General features: G+C 37.8%; 1 protein-coding gene across 6 annotated transcripts in view; it reads left to right on the plus strand.

Moving 5' to 3' along the window:
* The window catches only part of CPNE4 (copine 4), a 358,320-nt gene that overhangs the window by 306,154 nt on the left and 35,155 nt on the right, over window positions 1-17,011 (plus strand). For all 6 annotated transcript variants that reach the window (XM_075745652.1, XM_075745650.1, XM_075745651.1 and 3 more), the window contains exons 9-11: window positions 3,214-3,300; window positions 3,896-3,955; window positions 9,737-9,870. In XM_075745652.1, the coding sequence (XP_075601767.1) occupies window positions 3,214-3,300; window positions 3,896-3,955; window positions 9,737-9,870 (281 nt within the window). The remainder of the gene's footprint in view (window positions 1-3,213; window positions 3,301-3,895; window positions 3,956-9,736; window positions 9,871-17,011) is intronic.

A 17,011-nucleotide genomic window follows, 5' to 3' on the forward strand; every position in this document is an offset into this window, starting at 1 on the left:
CTTCATTTCTTTCTCTGAAAAGCTTGCACTATTGGTAGCCACATACTGTTCAAATTTCTGTTCTACAATGGTTGCCTACACTTAGTCACCTTCACTTCCCCTTGCTGGTGTGTGGCATGGGTGGTTGCACCGTTTGCTCTTCTCTTCTGCAGGTTTGGTAAGAGAAGGGGTAAGGATGGTTGGGAAGGCAGCATCCTTCACTGCAGAGAGTAACATCTCCCATTGAGGAATCTGTGTCTCCTTATTACAGCAACAAGAGGATTAGGACCTTACAAGTGTCAGCATTAGTTTGCTGACTTCCATTGAAGAATAACTGGATGCAGTTTGTTTTACATTCAGAAATTCTCCACACACTGGTTTAAATTTCAGAGTATGAAAGAAACGCCAAAGCAGTGTAGTCTGGAAATGCTAAGTGACTTTCAGAATGATTAATCCAAACTTCATTATGTTTACTGTCAGTGTCAGATTGCAGACTCTTGCATTAGTTTCCTCTCAACTGAAAAGTTAATTTGACACAAAAATGAATCGATAAAAAACAATGTCAGATACCAAATCAATAGTGGGAATGTAGGAATAGACTGAAAATTGAGCTTGGCCTCGCAGTGCAAGCAAAATATTTGTAAATTGTTTCTTGTTATTACTCACCTGCTTAGAGCTGTATTCTGAACTCTGTTCCCCTTAGAAGAGCTGGAGATATGACAAGGCCAGTATAGGGAATTTCCGGCAAATGATGCTTGTCATATCTTGAGCTCGAACTGTGGGAATTGCTCCACTCCTCTCCTCTCCTCTCCTCGCCATACTATCATATCTACATATTTAATAAGTGCAAAATTGTTCTTCTTTCTGTTTTCCTTCTTTCTAGGAATTTGTTAGTCTGTTGTTTCCTTTGCTTTGTTATCCAGAACAGCCAATGACATTTAGTGACTTGCACATGGACTATTTTAATGAGCTTTAGATAGTTGCAGAGAATTGTCATCCATACATCTCAAAATGCATTGCAAAGCAGGTGAACATTCCTAGTTGCATTTTACAGTTAGCACAGAGAAGCTGAGAGGCTAGTCACAAGCACAGATTTTTGTCCCCTGAAGTAATGGTTTATGCTGCTTTGGTCCTTATATAGTGTAAACTTCTTCCAGAAACCAATTACATGAACATAACGTTTATCAGGCTTAAATAGTCCTTTTCCCGAGGAGAGGAATTATGTGCATCGTGTAAGGGTTCATATAGGTCAGGCCTTGTTTAAACGTACACATTGAAAAGTGTTCGTGTTGGAGGATGATCAAATTAAGAAAGTGCACCTTGGATGTTCCGGGGAAAGCAATGAGGTCTCTGCAGTGTAGTTCAGTGTCAGAGGGAGGAACACAAATCCTCACGCCTATTTTTTCTCTCTATTCGATATATTACAGTTTCTTTATAATATACAGACAGCACAATTGCTAAGTAGGAATGCTTCCAGTGAGTTTGGAGACAACTGTATGCTATACCATTTTGCCAGACAGCAACGTATCGAGATGTGAGCGGGCAGTGCTTTTGCCTTGCTGTCAGATTGTTTTCCCAAATATGAGCTTATTGCACTCTGGCGTTGTGTCACAGAGCACTCTCTTTTCTTGGAGAGAAGGGCTTTTATTTCTTAAGCCTGACTGCGTCTCTCGAGTAGAGAAAAAAATGTTTACGGAGGATTTCCCCTGAACATGTGGGCCTGTGTCTGCCTGTCTTCTCAGTTGGAAAATTCATTTCACAAGACAAATAACTGAGCTGTAGGCTAACTGGGAGAGCAAGCAGATGTGCTTCCTGCAGTTGGAACATTTTTTTGTCTTTTCCCGTTCTTCACTCTGTCACCTGTCTCCAGTGACACAGTGATGAAAATACTCCTCCTCTCCTGTGCAGAAAAGGTCTCAGATTGCTCCAAAACCATATGTTTTGCCTTCCCTTTTTTGACGTTTGACAAAAGCTCTAAGTTTGAGATACTTCAGAGGCATTCAAATAATTAGGCAATGGTTTGAAGCTCGAACACTGGGGCTGTTCATAAGGTAAACATTATTTTATGTGCTCAAACACTTTGCTCAGACAGAGCCTATATGAAGGTCTTCATTATAGACAAAGTATGGTAACACTAAAGACAGATAGGTTTCATTTCAAAATGTCATAATAGGGATTTTTAGATAATAGACCATCCTGGTCCTGTTTGGAGGTATATTCTTTATGTAACCCAACATAACGTTAGCAGCTCACATGTTTTCTCCCAGCACTTGAAAACAATGCCCTGAAAGAAAATAGTAATGTTCTTAACCATATTTAATAACACATTACCTATACAAATCTAGATTTACAAATGCCAATAGATACTTGCATGTGCAAACATATCTTTTAGTGCCTCAGTAAGAGGCATGAATAATATGTAGTCATTAGAGGTCAGGGTCTGAAAGCTTGGCCCTATCAATCTGCCTGAAGGAGGATTGTAGAGGACAGCAGAACATTTGAAGTGGAAATCAGTAAGACTGGGAGATGTTATGATGGGAACAAGACAACTTATTTCAGTAACAAGGTAGGACTACTTTGCTGTAAAATTGACTATTTGTAAATAAAACTAATCAGAACATTTTCAAAAAAGGGGTTTAATATCTTAGGGATAAATTTCAAATATATCAGTAATTAGTTAACTGCATCTTGCGTACTTTTTAATGATTTTCTTAACTTTTACTGTCAGACTTAAAGGAGAAACTATTGCTGTCTTTCAAGAGAGAACGAGATGATCTCTGCTCAGAATTTCTCTAATCATGAGTTTAATACAAAATACAACCAGTCTTACCGCATAGACAGTTTTGTACTTAATACAATGCATCGGGTTACTCCCTCAAGTATTTTCATTTGTATTAAGTTCCCTCTTTTTTTTTCTCCTCTTAAATGATCTCAAAAGATTCTCAACCTTGCTTATGTGACATCTGAACCTGCAAGACTGGAAGATGACAACACATGAATCTGGATATCTCTCAGTGCTGTGTCCACACATATATGTTTGAAGACAGATGCTTGTCCCGGGCCGTTTCCTGTTAAGATCATTCTCTGCATAGTTAATGGTTTTCATTTTTTCTTCTATGTGCACCATTATTTGATAGGACTTAGTCAACTGTGGAAATCAGACAGTGATATTTTTGTTAATTACTCAATTTGTACGTATATTTTCCTTCAAGCAGTGACTGCTATTTTTCGCAGGTACAATGGGAATGCATTAACCCCAAGTACAAAGCAAAGAAGAAGAATTACAAGAACTCAGGCATCGTCATCCTTAACCAGTGCAAGGTAAAGATGTGTTTTGCTCTTTGGCTGTTTCTTTACTAAGCTCTCAGCAATATATTTTAATGGTGTTTGGAAATGTAGACAACAAAGTGGAGCTGCCTGTAGAATGGAAGCTGATCCACTACAAAAAGTAAAGACAAGGACTTGAATCCCAAAGTAAGCTCACTGTCCCCAACTCTCCTCTTTCATTTTTCTTGCCCTACCTCTGCTGTTGTGCAGTAGAGTAGGCAGTACTAAACTCTTACACCTACAAGTCTGCCAGTTGGCCTTTTGTGTGTTTCCCTTCTAATCCTTCTATCATTTCTACAAAATTGCTCTTTTTCTTCCTCAGCCAATAGCAAAATTTCCACTGACTTCCCACTGAGAAGGAGCAGAGCTTGGTTTTACTTTTGATGTGAATTTTCCTTTCTGTAGTTTTAGAATTTTGATTTTTTCTCTGTTTACATTTTTGTTTCTATCTCAAACTATATTTAATGCTTTCTCCCTTTACCTTATTTTACTTGGCCCCTTCCCTCCTTCCAATTTACTTTTTCCAGGCAGTTCTCTGATGTTTTAGCAGTACACAGCTAATTGGAATGTCTTGCTTTCTTGCCTGCAGATCCACAAGATGCATTCTTTCTTAGATTATATCATGGGAGGCTGCCAAATACAGTTTACAGTAAGTGTCTTACTTCTCAAACTTGTTTTAAAGAAAGGGAATCTCCTTAAATATTGATTCATTACTTTCACAGAGAAATGATTCTTATATGCTATTCCTTAGCAAATTATTTAGGTCTTCTTGCAAAATGTATTAAGCCCAGAAAATAAAACTATGATGGTCATTAATGCAGTAAGATTTTTCTTGCACATGCTGATTTACTTTTATGCTTTGCAGCAATAACAATCACGTTGCAAAAAGTAAAGACAACTTTACAGGGATGAGAAGCTAAGCTGATATGGTCCCACCAGTTCCATCTGAGCTACACCAGTCCCAAAAGCTGGACAAAATAATTAGTCCCTGTGACAGTGCTGACTGGCCTTTGGCTTTTGAGCCTATTTGTACACAAGGAGTTCAAATAAATTCCCTTGCTCGGACTGTGTCACAGAGGAGGATTTAATCTCACCTGCTTTTAGCTACTTATATGTTAGATGTCCTGTTCATCAGTCCTATGGACCAGTCTTCCTCTCCAGAATGAGTCCTCCATTAAAGCAAGTTGTTTCCCCTCTAACGGTGCTACACAGAAAGTCACAGGCAAAGAGATAGTCCAGCCAGAGACCTCTCTCCATCGCTGACATATTGTACCTCAGCCGTAACTACCAGCGGTAAGATGGCACTACAGGGGGACAAGGTCATAACTTAGAGCAAATTCAGAAGCTATTCAGTTCAAGGAACAAGGGGATAAAATTATTTGTGGAGCTTTCCATAAACAGAAATAAAATATTTTGCACTTCCATATAATCATTTTTAGAAACATTTAATGCTGTGTGGTTTTGATCTTTTCTTTCTTTTTGTTTTGGTATTTTCAATCTGAGAAAAAAAGTAAAATAATATATCAGCATTTCCTACAGCATAGGCATACAGATTGTAGTTCAGTTCCAGTCTGGCTTATGTAACTTCTAATTTCATGCCAGTTACAAGGATAAAATCTAATGCTCCAGGGTAATATTATTCTTCTGGAGATCTTTTCTTTTCCTTGCCCTGTTTCTGCTCCCAAGTATCAAGTGTCAGACATTGGATGCTACTGAAATGTTCCATTTCACTTTTTCCAGACAAGCCTTCATTTTCCAAAAAGATTTAACAAAAAAAGATATTTTTTTTTTTTGTCCCAACAGAAAGTTCCGGCAATAGCAGCAGCTCTAGACAGTTGTGGTTGTCTTCTTGTGTACGAATCAGCTTTTCAAGGTGTAAAACATGCACTTTGCCAGTACACCTCACAAGCTCATTGGGTAACACCCAGAACTGAACGCAGAACTGAAACCCTGTTTCTAGTTTTAAAGGAAATACCTACAGCAGTGGACAAAGATCTTTAAAGTTGTCTTCTCTCAAGAAAAGCATCCTGTGTAATTACCTCTCTACCTTACCTTTCATCATCTTCTGTTATCCCCATATGGCTGCAATGCCCATTTCTCCTCCAAATCTGAAACTCTCCAATTCCTGGAAACCCCTTTCATTTTTCTTTCCTGACATTTCCTCCCTAAAAATATGGCTGGAAGAACTCAATTTTCAAATGTGTTCAAGGTCATTAGCAGAAAGACAGTAATGTCTTTCAGTAATATTTATAAGCCTTTTTTAACCAGGGCAGGTGCTTAAGCACATGCAGAGACTGGTTCATACGCATTTGCTACAAGTCTAGCACAAGCACAGGAGCATTGCAATCATTAGAAAGTATCTAGGGATATACATATTATTACATTACAGCTGTGCTTTTCAAAGTCTTTTTGATTCCTCCTTAATTTTTTCTAATGGAAGAGCAAGTCCTTTCACAGCATGCTGAAGGGTTGTGGCAGTTTGCTTCCCTTTTATTTACTTCTCACAGATTTCCTATTTAGTAGGCTGTGAACAACAAGTTGAAAACTGCTGTGTTAAAATGGATTTCTTGCTATATCTGACTGATAGTATTGCTTCTACTATATTTTACTATTCTAATATTTCATTTCGCTGAAATGAAACAAACCCATTGTTAGTAGGAAACTCAGGTAAACTCACCTGCAAGAACGGGCAGTGAGGACATAAAGGAAATTAAAGATCCATTTTACTGTGAACTGCAGAGAACCCTGAATTGCTGCTGACCTCCATGGTAAATCCACTAGCTAAAGAATTGTGTAAACTCATCACTATCGGTTTTCAACCTACGTGGACTCAGGGGAAGCTGTTGTGGGTGTCTCTGTGCCTGCAGCTCTGTTCACACATAACCCAGTGGTTCTACTTAAAGATCGTCACGAGCTGACTGCCTGCATATTTTACTGCTCCTGCCTCGGTTGCACCGCTCCCTGGTGCTGATGGCACAGACTGGTTGTGAGATGTGTTGCTGTTTCCAGAAATGTATTAGAGATTCTCCAGTGGGCCCTGAAGCAAAAGGGTGCAGCCTACGGGGAGATATCCAATGCTCCCTTGCTTTCTGCACACACCATATAATCTCCTTTTCTCAGTCCTCATCTGGTTAATTCAGACCACTGAAACAGAGGAGGCCTATTCCTTCCACCTTCCCAGATTTCCATTTCTTTTAACTGGAATGGATGTGGAATTGTTTGAAACCCTCCTGGTACATGTACTGTTGTTGTTGTTGTTGTGATTATGACATTATCACTATGACATTATCATTAATCGAAATTAATGACATTTCTATTGAGTTCGTGCTGTGTACAGGCTGTACAATACAACTGTGGTTTGAAGGGGCACTTGCTGAGGGAGGGAAACTGGGATGCTAAGCATACATTTGATAACAAAAAGCTGTAGTATGATGTACCTGCTAATTTAAAGCACTAATGAAGGCTTTGGTAATGTCATGCTGTGTGTTCTTGGGATGCTTTGTACATCTATTGTAGGAACAGAGTTTGTAGTTAGAAAGAATGTCTCTGAAAAACGAAAGTAAACTTTTCCTTCACTTTAAAACCATTTATTAAGAAGCTTTCATCTATAGAGATCAATAGTGCTGATTCCAGTCCGCTACTTTTATGCACTGCTTATTGCAAAACGCTGGATCTCTTATCAGACAGTGTTCCCTGCTGCAGAAGAAATGTTCAGAAGTTGGCAGTGCAAATGGGTCTGTAGTCAGAAGACATTTTCATCACTTTAGGAAATACAGCAGAAAGGATGTGTAACATGCATAAAAGGGACTGTAATAGAAAGATCTATTGGACAGATTCTGTCTTAGGCAGGTCACGGTATTGGGCAGGCTGATTCATTGCTGACAGATCTAGCAGGAAGTCCAGGCTGTGTAGGATGTTTTCAGTGCAATGAAAATCACCCTTTTACAAGGCTGAGGAAAAACAGTACTAAGAGTGTAGTTATTGCTACGTTATGTTCTTATTTAGCTGTGGGAAGATGACTGGGCCATTTAAACTGATACATTTAAAGATACACTGATAAAAATCAAATGTACGCCCTGTAAAAAAAATTAGATTCCTACTTGCTGCCCACAAGATAGGTCAGTTGTGATATTAACCTAGCTTCTGTGGTATGTTAGTTTTACAGTCTTTATTCTGCTTATTTGCACAAGACCTTGGTACTGCCGGGTAATGCTAAAAGAGCAGAGCTCTGCATCATTATTTTGGAATTGTGGCAAGTAACAGCAATCATCTTTCTTAAAAGTCCTCCCCTGGGGAATCAGAGAGAGATTTGGATCAAAGTCAAGCACAGTGCATCTGAGTACAAATTTTCATAAAGGCTTCATCATAGGAAATTAGGGTATTTTTTGCTTATCAGCAGGTCTCTACTACAAGGACCGTTTCCAAAAAGGAAGCTTGTTTTGGGGAGGGTTTTTTCCTTTCCCAAACACTAGCCACAGACTTTTTTTCCAAGCTCCTGAAACCCACTGTAGTCTTGTTTTCAATTAAAAAGCATTTAGGCATGGCTAGCAGCCACGAAGGCAGACTTTGCCAGTTCTGTCTGGTGTGTCACTCCAGCCTCAATAACGTCTGTTTTGAGGTTATCATTGAAAACACCTACTTTTCACAATTTTACAGGAATGCCCTCTGTTTCTCTATCACACAGTGAAATTTTTGCACTTTCTGTAATCAGAACAAAATTGAAGGTTAAATTAATGTCAGAGAAAATATACATCTTTTTAAGAAAATATGCACACTTAGGCTAAGATTTTTTTAAAATAAGTGTCCCAAAACAAATCTAATCCATACAAGTATCTACAGATTTACCTTAGGTTTCACAAAGCACTAGTGTTTCTTTCTTCCTCAGTTACCTACATACATGCAATTAAGAACATGAGAGGTTTCCCATCAATTTATTCAAGTTAAATCAAGCTATCATTTTCAGAAAAAGATCAATGTGGAAAACTGACTCACTGTTTCAGTGCATGAATGCTGAGTAGAGAAGCGGAGGTGAAAGATTACTTTATTTGCAAGGCAAATCAAGCTTATATCTCCTGACTGACATGTGGTGAGGTGCGGGGGGTTCATAGTTGACCAAGGCGACACAGGGATTTCCAAGCTAACCAGAGCCCAGTGAAAAATATTTTTCTTCAGCCAAGAGTTAGAGGTGGAAAATCAGAAATGGTGGGGGAAAGCCATGTTGGGTTGACCCAGTATGATTTTTTCCCTTTTAGTTTTTAGCAACAAAAAATAAGTTCCAGGAGGACTGTGTTGGTTTTTTAAGGGAGAATGAAAATGTCATGTTTCATTTTTATTTTATAGCTGTGTAGAATAGTCTTCCCTGTGCCAAGCAGAGGCTCCAGCTGAGGAAGCTGCATATTTGCAGAGGCAAGCTGGGACTTCAAAGTTCTTTTTGCAGCCTTCAGCAAGGCCCTTATCTGTCAACTGCCCTGTAAAACTGAAAACTGAAATTGTGCATTTGTCTATTGAACATCCAGGTATAATGGGTTTTTTGGAGGAAGAGGTCATCGGACAAAATCATGAGGAAGTTTGTAAATGGTTTTGTTCCTTCTATGAGACCCTTTGGGTTTCTTGTTGCCCCTTCTAGGAATTCCTAGAAAGCAGCATCACAAATTCAGAAGAGGGCTTTCTTGTCCATGACAGTGATATCACAGGAAGATGCATGCTGGAGTATATCTTCAGTGAGAAGTATAAAGAGCGTTGTAAAAGGGAGAAATTAATTTTTAGAGGATTTTGCATTGAATGCTTCCCACAATCTTCTCTAAGTCTTTTCAACGCAAAAATCTGTGCAGGATTCAAGCTTTATTTTTACCCTGCAGCTCACCTTTAAGCTTGCTATCATCTATGAAAAGCAATTATTTAATGCTTAGATGTTTTGAAGATAAAAAATACCAGACAGGCAGTATCTACTACTATTACTACAGCCACAGTAAGGTTTAAAATAACTAAGAAATATCCCTAACTGGAGTTTTAATTTATAGTTTTAGTAGGACTTTTAACTCTCTCAGGACATTTTTGCTGCACAGCTTTTATGTCCTGAACATCATCTGAGCTGGAATAATTTAATTATGTACTAGAACCTAGAGGTAGTTAATTTGATTCATTTATATTAGAACATAATTTTCCACATAGAATAGTAATGCATTTCATTTTTTTCCTAATTATGCCATTTCAGTTTTATTATCTCTTATTTTATAAGCTGTCATTTACTTTTAGACATAGTTATCGATACTATCCTAATTCAAATTTGATGAAGTGCACTGTAAAATGACCTTTGCTTTAAGGCTGCAGTCTTTAGAGAAAACTGTTTCTGGTAAAGATTTATGGTCAGTGCGGGTATACTTATGCCCAGAAGAGCCCCACAACAGATTGACTTTTCTTTTTTTTCCAGGTAGCTATAGATTTCACTGCATCAAATGGTGATCCTAGGAACAGCTGCTCCCTGCACTACATCCACCCCTATCAACCCAATGAGTACTTGAAAGCATTGGTAGCTGTTGGGGAGATTTGCCAAGACTATGACAGGTAAATAACCACGTTTGATAACAGAGTTGTCTTTAGAAAGTGTTTTCACGGTGTGAAATCAATGACTGCCTGCTGTCGGCTGCAGTAGCTTCATGTTTAGCCACTTAAGAGAAATGACTGCATGTCAGAAAGATTAGTCTACCTTAACACGCTTTTGAGAGTGACAGCGGGTTTAAATTAGCTTCATGGTAATGAAAGACCCGGTTCTTGGCTGTTTGGCTGATATGTGTGTTGAGTTTCAGGTTTGTATTCACATGCCAAAATTGCGTGTTTGAGTGGATTTTTCATGTTGTGTTAGCCTTGAAGCCTGTTTTGCAGATGCTGATAGCATCCTTTCTGATATGCTTGGGAGTCTGGGATTCTGCTTCTGTCCTATCCTACAGAAAAGTGTCCCTGAGATTTTGTGTTTGAAGCTTAATTTGTAGTTGCCTAAACTGCTTAGTGGCCATGTCTATTCTTAGAAGTAAATGTGTGGTCTTTTTCAGTCTTCTCCTGGTCTTTTGAATGTTACAGTCTCTTCTAAAATAAATATTAAAAGATAGTGATCATGTGTGCACACAACATGCCTTTAAATAAATAAACAAATGCAAGTAATTGGGCCAAATATGCTTTGATTACATTATGTACTTCTGTTGCTTTCAAATAGGCTGCCTGCTTCTATCAAATTAATTGCCCATTATTAATCTAATTACCAAGTGCATTTCTTTTAAATGTTCTTTCTTTGTTGGTGAGGCATCGTATCTTACACAAGTATTCTTTCTAATCTTTGCACATGTCATAGACATCCACCCACCAATTTGCCATATGTAAATACCAGATCTCAAAAAACAATGGTATTTCCAGTCAGATTTGAATTATACTTTAGGTATAAATTGTGGAGTGACTTAATACTGTGGTTTGCATGTTACATCTCGCATATACCAATTAGCCTGCTCAGAGGCACTTCCATTTGCATGGTAATGAAATGTCTTCTCAAAGAAGAATGAGCAAAATACTGCCCTGATACAATTTCTGTAAGAATTTGATGGTCAAACTTAGTCAATAAGTCTGAGAAAATTTAGTATTTTGTTGTGAGCTGATAATTCCTCAGTGATTATCACATAATTTAATAATTAATACCAATAAATCAGTGGATTAATATACTTCAAAAAAGGGAAAGGAAAAAAAAGGGCTGGTTTATGCACACAGATTTTTTGATTTTATCAGTTAAGGTGTAATTTTTAAGAAAATGAAATAAAGTGGCACAGGCCCTCCTGTATGGAGATATTAATCCCAAATCAGGATACTCCTCTCAGTATAGCATATTCCAATCAGTACAAAAAATAATGGCTAGTCATTTTTTAAATGAAACCATCAGCATCATTCAGTTCTATTGTGCTTCAGAAAATGCCTGTTGATGCTAATCAGCATAACTAAAGTTGTAAGAGCTACGGACTAGGGCTGAACAAAAGCCAGAATTTCTTTTCCCAGGGAAATGTCACCTTTCCGGCATGTGTTTGACCTATACATGCTCTCAAGTTGTGACACTATAAATACATTCCCATGGGCAAGTTGATTCAACGTGGTCAATGTTTTCCGATCAAAATGTCAAGCGAGGACCTTTTCTTTATACTTGCATGTTTTGAATCCAGCAAACTGGAAATGAAAACTTATAATTTCTCTAAAGAAGAAAAGAAATTATGAGGAGCAAACCTTCGCACAAAATAATCTACAGGTTCTATGTAGGAGTTCTTTTTGTGTTTAACTGCAGCCTTGAGACATATGAGCATATACAACCTATAAAGCAAATCTTCTGTATATACACTTTAAAAAAAAGAATTTCAAATTCAGTTAAAAATTCAAAATGTGGCACAGATCCATAACTGCTCCAGTGGGCCCAGTTGTGCTTCAAATACTGGAGTAGGATTTCTGTTTCCAGGTTAAGATCAGCCAGAAGTGAAAAGAGAGGGACCTGCTGAACCTAAGGGCTGTTTAGAGCCAGAGTGTCATCACTTGTATAAGGGCATGTCTCTAATAAGATTAAAATAGGAACCCACAAAGATGGCAGTGCTCTTACCTGAAGTTTAATAGTTTGTACCCATCAATTATCTCAAATAAGCCAATTCAAAGCAAGGGAAATGGAGTGGTTTTCCTTGGGTCTCAGGATTAATGTATTTACATCAAATGAAAGTATGGTTGGAATAAAGTAAAATCTGTTGTTTGCAATGCCTTTTGCATTCCAATATCACAACTGTTGAATGCTAAGTACTTTTGCTACACTTATACACCAAAAGATTGCTTTTTTATATTTTTTCTTTTTTTAAAAAAAAAAGCCTGTGGGTATGACTTAAAATACTTTTGTTACGGGGAACATTACAGAATTGTCGATCAAGCCAAATCTTCTCATAATCTAGATTTCTGTACATATCAGCCTAACATAATGTATCCCTAAGTAATTAATGCTCCAAATTAAGTGCCGTCTCACATCCCTTGATACAGTGGAATAATCCTGGTTCATCCAAAATCCCATTTATCTGTATGGTTCAGAGATTCCTGAAACAGTTAAATGAATAATGCTGTTCTGCGTAGTTAAGCGTGAAAGAATAAGATTCATTCTTTCATCAGCAATATTCAGAGAATGAGAAATAGACTTTGATTATTATCCTGATTGTAGAAATGCTGCAGTCCTGTAGGAATAGGCCAATCTGATAATAGTTTATGGAAAGAAAATGGAAGAGCTGTTCACCTGCACAAAAGACTTAATACTTTATCTATATGGTGGAATTGTTTCAGGCTATAACAACATTTGTCATAAGAAAGAAGATAAAGTTTGTATGTGATATAATCAGTGGCTAAGCAACAGCAGCAATGGATCGTAAAGGAAGGAGAAGCATTCATTAGTTTTAAGGAATTAGGCTCTAAAATGTAGTCTGAAATACTGGAAAGGGGAAAACACATTAAAAACTTATTATTGAAAATATTCGGTAAAATAAGCAGGCAGCTCCATGGAGAAGAATTTATTTTAAGATAAATGACTTATGAATGTTTGAAGATGACCTCAAGAAGCAATAAGTGAGATAGATATATTTCCATTTAAACATTTTCCCAAGATTTTTTTTATATAAAGAATTCTATCACTGGTATAATTTTACCTTGAGGTTGAGCAAGTCCACTATACCTTTTTGTAGCATAGAGAAACAGGTGAAAATGATGAAAAATCATTGGGCACTGAAGTGTTTAATATTAAAAGGACCTGCTTCTGTATCATTCCATATTTATTCTTTACCTCAGCAATTTCAGTGTTGAGTTCTCTGGATCAGAAGTCAAATCAAGTGTTTTCTGATGACCAGCAATATCAGCCTAGCCAGGATCCTGAAAAAATCAGTTGACCACTACCAAATGTGCGTATATTCCCTCCACACATTTTGAACAATGAGTTGGCAAGTGTACTTAAGGCAGATGAGCTTATATCTAGCTCTCTGTGCACTATGGCTGGCTTAGGACTTCTGACCTTAACCAACTCTGAACAATGGTTTTGGCCAGCCTTTTGTTTTGGAGCCTGGTGGAGACCCCTTCAAGAGAATGCTGTTTTCAAAGGATAGATGGCAGGTGTCTTTGCTGGTTGAATACCCAGCTATGAGGAAAGACATATGAAATATCAGACCTGTGAACCACAATCTTATGTCATAAAAGCCATGAAACTCTAGAAGTTATATAGTAATAATTTTGAATGTTTCCTGTTCTCTGTGGCAACTGTTCCCCAAATACTTTTCATTTGTATCACAAAACTGCCCCCTGCTCAGCATGGAACAACACTGCTTTGTAAGCCAGAGAAGCCTATGGCTAAACTGGGGAATCAGGAAACGTTTCCTTTCCCCTGTATCCCGGTGTAAGGTCTGGCCACGTCCTGACTGCCAAGTCAGGACCTGACCTACCTCTTCTCCCTTCCCCTCCACATATCCTGGCTTCCATTGAAAGGAAAGTGAAGCGCGTGGACAGGGAGGACCTCCCGTGCTCTGCAGGGGGATTTGCCATCTGAATAATGGCAGGGAGTCCGCGCCTGTGAGCCACACAGTGCAACACAGTTGTCTTGGATAGGTGAGAACCAGCACCCAAATAGTACTGAGATGTGCCCTCGGCACATATACATGCACATTCACAGATTCACAGAATGGTAGGGGTTGGAAGGGACCTCTGGAAATCATCTAGTCCAACCCCCCTGCTAGAGCAGGATCACCTAGATCTAGGATCACCTAGAGCAGGTTGCACAGGATTGCATCCAGGAGGGCTTTGAATATCTCCAGAGAAAGAGACTCCACCACCTCTCTGGGCAGCCTGTTCCAGTGCTCTGTCACCCTCACAGTAAAAAACTTTTTTCTCATATTGAGATGGAACTTCCTGTGTTCCAGTTTGTGCCCGTTGCTCCTTGTCCTGTCACTGGCACAACTGAGAACTTCTTACATAAGCACCTAGAGTTAGATACCTAGACACACACACATATATATGTATATACAACTAGAGTTTTATTCATGCTGTATAAATATATAGGTATGCATATAATATATGTGTATTTTATATAAATATGTTTGTGTAATATATATAGTTAACTCTTAACCATGCAGTAAAACATTGGTTTCTTTTTTTATACTGTTTTATAACTTCCCTCTCTGCAAAGCAAAGCCGTAAGTCACGTTAACAGTAGTGCACACAGTTTATTAAAATGGCTGGTCCTTTGACCTTAATGGTTTGTTTTACCAGCGCTGGAATACAACCAACTAGCCATGAGTGTAGTTCATCTTTCATTCCACAGTGATAGCTGTCTCTGGCAAAGGAAAAAGGGCTGGAATGGGGCTGTAAACAGCTTTTTTTGTAAGGGTAAATGCTGTTACATGCACACAATGCTAAAGGCTGAAATACTTCCTAAATGATCTTACATTGTTAACAGGTTTTAATAATATTGTGAGTGAAGTCCATGGCAGGACTTGCAAATCTGCTCCTCAGCTTGGAATCTGATTTCTGCACTTAGTAGCTTTCCTTTCTCTTCTGGTTATTAAGAATTTCATTAGATTACATTAAATATTTATCTTTGCATTAAAACCTCTATTCTGATTCAGCAAGACACTGGAATTTATTATCTAATCCCATTGAATTCAGTCTGACTCAGGCAAACACTGAAGTATTATGCAAAATATAGATGGCACTAAGACGGAGTTAAGAGTTTTACTGAATTTGAACTTTATTGTTAATTCTTCGCCCCACACCCAAATGTTCAGTGCCTCCCAAACACCTGGATGATCTTTATGATTAATTTTTACACATAGTTTTATATTTGTGCATACATTCAGAGGTCTTCACTGAATTAATAGAAGGGACTCACAAACATGTGTGAGAATCAGCTTTTGTGTGGTCAAGTCAATACTCATACCTTGAAAAAGGCAAAGGTTAGATTTATTTTATCAAATACTTTTAAGCATTTGTTGCACTGGATATTTGTGGAACTTCCCATTCTTGATGGGCCATCCCCATTCTGATCTACACACTCAACTCATGATTCCATGTGTTTGATTACATAGTTTTGTAAAATGATGCCATAAAATTGGTCTTCATTTTATTTGTATTCACAATCTATTTCAAAAATTAGTTCTTAAATATTTTAATCTCTATGTCTGTTTATTCACTCTTAAAATACTGCAAGGGTTTTTTTTTTATTTATTTCCAAGAGCCCTTGAAACACACGGAAGATAAATTCTGTTTCCTGACTCTAAAGTCCTTTTTTATTTAGGCAAATAGCCTCCTTAACTCTAAATACTCAAGTAGCTCCTTAAAACTGACATTCACACTGAGATCGTATGTTAACAAATAAACTGCTTGTGTAAAAAAAACATCTAGCAGCCTCCCCAAAGGCCACTAATGAGCAAAGAGTACATTATTCCTGCAAAGAGCAGAAATTATTTATGGGGAGAGCTCTGTGAAATACTTAAGAGTGAAAATTTTAAAACTGGGCCACATTCTACAAAAGATATGAAAGTCCTGAAGTCAGTCTGAGTTTCAACATTAGGTTCTGCAATTAGTGAATTGGAGTAATAGCTGACTAGATGCAAAAATTACTTATTGTGATTTCTTCTTCAGTATTTTAGGCCCAAGTGAGCGCATTCACTCTGAAAAGCATATTCCTTTCCTCATGCAATAAAATGCACTGGAAAATTAAGAAGGGAAAAAATTAAAGGGAGAAAATAAAAAGACCAGGGTTCCCAGTCCAGCACATCCCTTACAGTGTAGATCTAAGAAGGGGAAAAACTTAAGAACAGTCAAACGAAGTCAGATGAAAGGTCCACCTGTCCCAGAAACACATTTCCTGAGGTACCCAGCAGAGGGCAGTTAGGGAGGAGAAAGAGGACAATGTATGTATAATGCAGTACATGTTAATGGCAGTCCTATATAAATCAGTGCAATTGGTCCCAGATAACAAAGTTCAGTACTTAATTAAATGCTGTGTTGGATTAAGGCTTTAAGTGGAAAAGAAATCCCAGAGTTTACACCTTGCAGTGTGCTTTATTAATCAGAGCCTCATCCCCAAGAATTACTTAACAGATCATTTATCCTGAAGCTATGTCTGGGCTTGTGGACGAAGACTCAGAGAGTTACCTTGGCTGGAGGGATCCGAGTTAAATACCTTGAAGTAATTTTGCCAGACACAAGGGAAAAAGCAGAAACTTGCTTTGGTTGAGATAGTAGAATAACAGTAGTTCATTAAAACTTTGGCAAAAGAATGGTGCCTAGAATTAACTGGCACTATATACAAGATTAAATATTTCATTAGATCCCTATGTAGAGCTATAGGTGTTAAAATTTAATCTACCCATGCAGATCAATAAATAAAAATATGCTTAATTATTAAGCATATCTCTTTATCACTTTAATTACAGAAACAACCTTTCTGGAGGCTGTTAAGCAAAAAAGCTGATTAGCATATCCAAACAAGTTTAAAAACCATGGGGGGAAAAGACATGAATTTTTTTATTTAGTGTTTTAATAGGACCAAATTTGCATAGACATACAACAGAAGAAAAATAGAAAAACAGTAACCTATACAGAAAAACTTGTAGCTTATGTTTATCAATAAGCTCAGGTGTGGGTAAACATATTCTGAAGTGTTTGGATG

This window comes from Balearica regulorum, chromosome 2 (assembly GCF_011004875.1).
Source record: "Balearica regulorum gibbericeps isolate bBalReg1 chromosome 2, bBalReg1.pri, whole genome shotgun sequence".
Classification (NCBI taxonomy): domain Eukaryota; kingdom Metazoa; phylum Chordata; class Aves; order Gruiformes; family Gruidae; genus Balearica; species Balearica regulorum.